At 58.7% G+C, this 6,048-nt stretch overlaps 1 protein-coding gene across 1 annotated transcript in view; it reads left to right on the plus strand.

Moving 5' to 3' along the window:
• The window catches only part of TBC1D14 (TBC1 domain family member 14), a 127,842-nt gene that overhangs the window by 110,958 nt on the left and 10,836 nt on the right, over nucleotides 1–6,048 (plus strand). Inside the window, exons 8-10 of the mRNA XM_007956302.1 lie at nucleotides 290–384; nucleotides 3,443–3,514; nucleotides 4,294–4,422. Coding sequence (XP_007954493.1) covers nucleotides 290–384; nucleotides 3,443–3,514; nucleotides 4,294–4,422 — 296 coding nt within the window. The remainder of the gene's footprint in view (nucleotides 1–289; nucleotides 385–3,442; nucleotides 3,515–4,293; nucleotides 4,423–6,048) is intronic.

Below are 6,048 nucleotides of genomic sequence, written 5' to 3' on the forward strand. Positions count from 1 at the left end.
CAGCTCCCTTTCAGTCTGCATTTTACCAGTGACTCAGGTCGGATAACGGCCGCTGCTTCTCCGGGCCTGGCGTCGGTCTGTGCGTACCAGCCTGCGGGCTTCCACATTCCCTGACCGCCGTGTTGACGGGTAAAGTCAAGTGGGTTTGATCTCAGCCATCCCGACAGTGCTGGTGGCGCACTGGGTGCAGCTGGAGCACCTCGCCGGGGCCTGGCGCCGGCTGCTGCCCGACCCACAGGCCCCCAGCCCGCCCCGCCCGAGCGGCAGCGTGACTGTGCTCTCTCTGCAGATGCGGGCCTCCCAGCCGCTGACAGAGAAGCCAGCCTGGAGCTCATTAAGCTGGACATCTCCAGGACTTTCCCCAGCCTCTGCATCTTCCAGCAGGTGGGTGGGGCCGCTGCTGTTGAGAGCGTGTGCGCCCAGCTGCCTGAGTGTGCCAGCGAGTTTAAAGGGCTCGTGTTTTTACGGGGGGTGGGGTACAGTCAGTCTTGTTGATGTGTTTAGACTTTTTCCTCTTTCTTGTGATCTGGGTGACGGTTTACAGAGCACATTCGTTTTCACCCAGCGGTTCATACACGTTTTGTTGGGTGACATGGGTTGCAGTCTCTGCACCGTGACAGCTCTTCCTGCTTCCTCCCAGTGCACCCACCTTCCCTTCAGCCTTCTTTCCTGTCCCTTCCTGGCCTTGGAGCTTCTCCCTGCACCAGTGCTGCCCTTTGGTCTCTGGCTGGCTGCTGCATTTAGGCCGTTTAGTGTGGGTGCCCAGTCCTCTGGACACACGCCTCCCGGGCTGCGTCCCCCTTTCTTCTAAAGGCAGCTCTGGGAGCGAGCAGAGGGTCAGCTCACCTCTGGGGGCCTCTTGCTAACAAGCTCTCACCCTCCTGAGAGCTGGCTTCTGGTGGCGGGGTGTCCTCAGTCCCTGAGGAAGAACTCGGGGACTGTCAGTGAGGAGGGGCCAGGGAGCCAGGACAGGGCCAGGCAGCGGGGGAGGGACCACCTCGGGCCCCACAGGAGAGGGGTCCAAGGAGAGGCTGCAGCCCCGAGATTGGGAACCTGCCCTGCTGCAGAATAAACCCACCTGGAGGGCTTGGGGCCCCTCTGCCCTCCCCCAGGCTCCGTGCTCCCGGGAGGGGCCGGGCCCTGCTGCGCCACCCCGCTGGGGGGGCCTTGCTCTGGTGCTTCCCCAGTGGCAGTGTCCCCATCGGGTCTCTAGGGATCCTTGTGACAGAACCAGGGAGGAATCTGCATAGTGACCCAGGTGGCTGTCCTGGGTTATAAAGCCTGACATGGAGGACAGCTCCCATCCTGGAGCTCTGGTGGTGGAGTGCCTAAGGCATTTGACTGATAACCAGGAAGCTGGCGGTTCAAACCCACCAGCCACTTCTTGGAAGGAAGGTTGGGCAATCTACTTCCATAGAGGTACCACCTTGGAAACCCAATGAGGGGTCACTATGAGTCGGATCCAACTCCATGGCAGCGAGTTAGAGTTTGATCAGCCCGGACACTCCTCCCCCGCTGGAACCCTCCCCACCTACCCCCTTCCGCCCCCTCCTCTGGGGACCCTCCTCTCCCTGGAACCGTCAGCGATGAGGGTGGAGACCCAGCCCACAGGGCTGTGGACGGTCCTGACACAGGGCCTCCCACAAACCTTTGTTACTATCCAGCAGCTCTGTGCAGAACTGAGACCCGGAGGACCAAGTCCAGCCCCGGGCGGAAGGTCCGCTGCGGCCAGGCGGCAGCAGCAAGGGCCGTGGGCAGAGTGGCCGGCAAGTCCAGTCAGGCGCCTATTCCTTTTCTGAATCCGATGTAGGGGATATGTCAGCCCTGATAGAAAGTAGGGTGCATTTCTTCCTAACAGCTCAGATTGAAGGTGTGGAAAAGGGAGAGAAGATTCTAGAAGGACTGCCCTGAGGAAGGGAGCGACTAGAGCTGAGGCTGCCATGGAGCTTGTGCTGGGGGGTCGGGTACCACAGGATCTGCCCTCAGGAGCTACCGAGCCTGATAGCCAGAGAAGCCTGGGGTCCTCCCGCTGCCGGGACCCTCCTGACTTGGGCCCCCCCCCCAGCACCTGAGACCTTCCCTTCCCCTGCCTGCAGCCCCTCCCCACACACACCTGGACCCGGCTTTCCTGGAACACTTCTAGGACCGTTCAGGACCATGGGTGGGAGAATAGCTGGGGCACCTTGGTTCCTTGGTGCAGAAGGTCTGCTCGCAGGGGAGGCAGAGGGCTTTAGGGGCCCCGCCGGGGTGGGGCGGGGAGCAGATGCAGGGGCTGGGCCGCTCTGGACGGGTCTCCGTCGGCCTGTGGTTCCTGAAGGTCTCAAGTGGGTGACCCTTACGAACCAGGATCTGGGGGAGGAGGGCCGCCACGCCTTACCTCAGGGCCGGGCGTCTGCCACCCGAGCGAGAAGCGCCCCATCACACGTTGTGGGGGTTGGAGACCTGAAATCACGTGTGTTCAGAAGGTGTGGTATGTGCTCTCGTCGCCCTCACCTCGCCGGGACAGCCCTGGTGCCCCCTCTCCCCTCCTGCCCCTCATTGCTGCTTTTCCAGTCTGCTTTCTCTGACCCTCAAATCTCTCTGTTCCCTAACCCTGTGGAGGGCAGGACGTGCGGGTCAGGGCCGTGGAGCGGCTCCTTAGCCACACACAGCATGTGGCCTTACTCCTCACGTGCAGTGGGCGCAGGGACGCCAAGCCGCCCAAACGCACGTGTGAGGCCATGTCGGCTTCCTCCCTGGGCTTTCTCTGGAAGAGCCCGCCCTTGGTTTCTAGAGGTGGTTGCGGGAGCAGTGGGCCTGTTTGGGTAACGTGGCAGCAGCAGGACCTAAGGCGGGTGGTGTGTTGTCTCAGACAGCAGAGCGCAGAAAGGACAGGACAGGCAGGAGAGGCCGACGAGTCGGGCCAGCTGGGCGGCAGTTGAGACATTTGCTGGCGTCTCTCTAGAGCTTCCTGGAACGGGACACAGCCTACAGCAGGAGCCAGTCTCGGCCCATACCAAACCTGCCTGCTTTCCTCAGGGCAGCCTCGAGGCTGGACTGGATGTTGTTGTTGTTGTTGTTATGTGCCGTCGAATCAGCCCTGACACATAGCGACCCCTCCTTGGGTTTCTGAGGCAGTATCACTATGGAAGTAGGATTACCCAACCTTCCTTCCGAGGAGTGGCTGGTGGGTTTGAACCGCCAGCCTTCTGGTTAGCAGTCAAGTGCCTTAGCCACTATGCTACCAGAGCTCCCAGGCTGGACTGGATAGTTGATTAAATTCCAGTGTGGCTGCTGGCAGGTGGGGCAGGGAGCTCCCCGTGGAGGCTGGACCCAAGGGCTGGGTACTGGCAGTGGGTGGTGGCAGGCGGTACTGGTCGTCCGGGGGTACTAGCAGCAGCATCCCCTGCTTGTGGGCACTGACGGTACTCACACATGTTGTCTCTGGTGTTGGTCCTTCCAGGGTGGCCCGTATCACGACACGTTGCACAGTGTTCTGGGCGCCTATACCTGTTATCGGCCGGATGTGGGCTATGTAAGTAAAGGTTTTCCTTCTAACACTGTCACCAAAGAACAGGCCAAACCCTGTGCAGCACACCCAGTGCTGTCATTTCCTAGAAGAGCTAGGTCTTGTGGGCGAGCTGACCAGCGGCTCCGCAGATGGGGCCGCGTTGTAACGGCGAGTGATTGTCACTTGCTGCGTGTGTGTGTTTATGCAGCGGGCATCACAGCCTGCAGCAGAAAAACCGTGCTGGGCTGAGCCTGGGTGTGTGTGCGTGTGCATGTGCGTGGTCGAGCAGGTACCTGTGTGGTTTTAGGTGTAGCACCCCATGTGGACTCCCATCCAGGGCACCCAGAAGCTGTACACAGGTGCAGATGGGTCCCCACACAGAGAGAAGGCACTGGTCAGGGTTTCCGCTGAGACGGGAAGCTGCGACTGCTGGGGGCAGGCGGTTGGGAAGGGGCAGAGCAAGGGGGAGTGAGCTGGGACCCTGCTGCAGTTGGTCTCTGGTGGCCTAGTGCCTAAGGCATCTGACTGCTAACCAGAAGGCTGGTGGTTCAAACCCACCAGCCACTCCTCGGAAGGAAGATGGGGCAATCCTACTTCCGTAGTGATACCGCCTCGGAAACCCAAGGAGGGGTCGCTATGAGTCGGGGCCGACTCAACGGCAGTGAGTTTGGTTTTGTAGGTTTTGGCGGAGGCAGCAGTCACTTTGTGGGGGGCCGTCGAGTGGAACCGTGTTGGAGCCCCTCCCCTCCCCATTTGAAACGGGAGGCAGCCCAGCCCCACTGCCTGCCCTCCTCCTCTCCCAGGTGCAGGGCATGTCCTTTATCGCTGCAGTGCTGATCTTGAACTTGGACACCGCAGACGCCTTCATTGCCTTCTCTAACCTCCTGAACAAGCCCTGTCAGATGGCGTTCTTCCGCGTGGACCACGGCCTTGTGAGTAGTACTCTCTGCCCCACCTGGGAGCCCCAAGCAGTACAGGTGGGTCTCGGGGTGTCGCCCCACACTCCCGTTGGAGAGCGTGTGGCCGGTGGCCCCAGGGAGGGATCCGTGCAGCGTCCTGGGAGGGCAGGGCTTCGGCCGACTCCTTTCCCTGAGGGTGGAGGGGCCGCTCCTGCAAACACGTGAACCCGGCGCCTGCAGTCACAGGTGGCTCTGCCTGTAGCATGAGGGAGCTGGGGCTGCACCCACCCGTGTCCTGCGCACACGCGCCCTGTGCCCCTGTCCACCAAACACGCGGCTGCCCTGCCCGGGACTCCCGGGAAAGGAAGGCAGGGACTTCACACTGTGCAAATGAGGAGTCAGGGCTTTGGGAAGGGGCTGGTATGGAAGGCTACACAGCTGAGATGGTCCCTCGGGGTCCCAAGCCCATTCTGTCATCCCGAAGAAGAGTCACCGTAAGCTTGTTCACAGCACGGCTTGCACTTGCCAGGAACTGATTGTCACCAGCACATGAAAGCCACAGCGAGGGACCAGCACCCCCCTTTCTCCTGGGAGCTCCTGAGGGCTTTTGAGTAGCTCTTGTTTAGACAGCACACACTTAAAATGTAAAGTGCTTCAAATTCACGCTAGACCGGTGGCATTGGGAGGGTGTGAGTTGGCAGAGTCCTCGAGGTGAGAACTGGTAGTAAGAATCAGTGGCTGTGAGTAGTTTGGGAATAAAATTCTGCTTTTAAGAATCAATTCCAAGAAAACCATAAGTAAAGACAAAAGCAGGGTGCCTGAAGGCAGTCGCTTCTGAGTTATTTGTAAATGTCATTGTTGTTAGGTGCCGTCCAGTCGGCTCTGACTCATGATAACCCTGTGCACAGAACAAAACACTGCCCAGTCCTGCACCAGCCCCACAGTCCTTGCTTTACTGAGCCCATCGCTGTAGCCACCATGTCAGTCCATCTTGTTGGGGACCTTCCCCTCTTTCATCGACCCTCCACTTTGCCAAGCATGACATCCTTCTCCAGTGAACGGTCCCTTCTGAGAACATGACCAAAGTAGGTGAGATGAAGTCTGGCCATTCTCACTTCCAAGGAGCATCTCAGCTGCACTTCCTCCAGGACAGATCTGTTAATTCTTTTAGCAGTCCATGGTACCTTCAGCATTCTTCGCCAGCACCACAACTCAAAAGCATCACCTCTTCTTCAGTCTTCTTTATTCATCATCCAGCTCTCCCATGCAGATGTAAATGGGAAAATGACAGCCTTCTGAAATGGGGTTCAAGGAGATGCAGACTGTTCAAGAAACTTTGCTGACACATCCAGAGAAATCCTGATGCTTGCAGGGACTGAGGCGGGGAAGCGTTTGAGGGTAAACACTAGTTTAAAATGAAGTGTGAATGGAAAGGGGATCTATCTAGGAGATCCTTGATAGAGAGAGAGAACAATGTGGAACAAATCTCAAAATCATTTGGAGAAGAAAAAGGGGGGGATGACAAAGTTTGCTGGTCCAATAGAGCCTGGCGGAACTGCTGAGACTATGGCCCCTAGCTGCCCTTCAGGTCTGGAATTGAACCCACACCCGTGGTTTCCAGCCAAACAAAAGACAGGCATATGAGTTGAACATTTACCT

The sequence above is a fragment of the Orycteropus afer genome, unplaced genomic scaffold (genome assembly GCF_000298275.1).
Source record: "Orycteropus afer afer isolate SDZICR_OR568_19922 unplaced genomic scaffold, OryAfe1.0 scaffold00605, whole genome shotgun sequence".
Lineage (NCBI taxonomy): Eukaryota > Metazoa > Chordata > Mammalia > Tubulidentata > Orycteropodidae > Orycteropus > Orycteropus afer.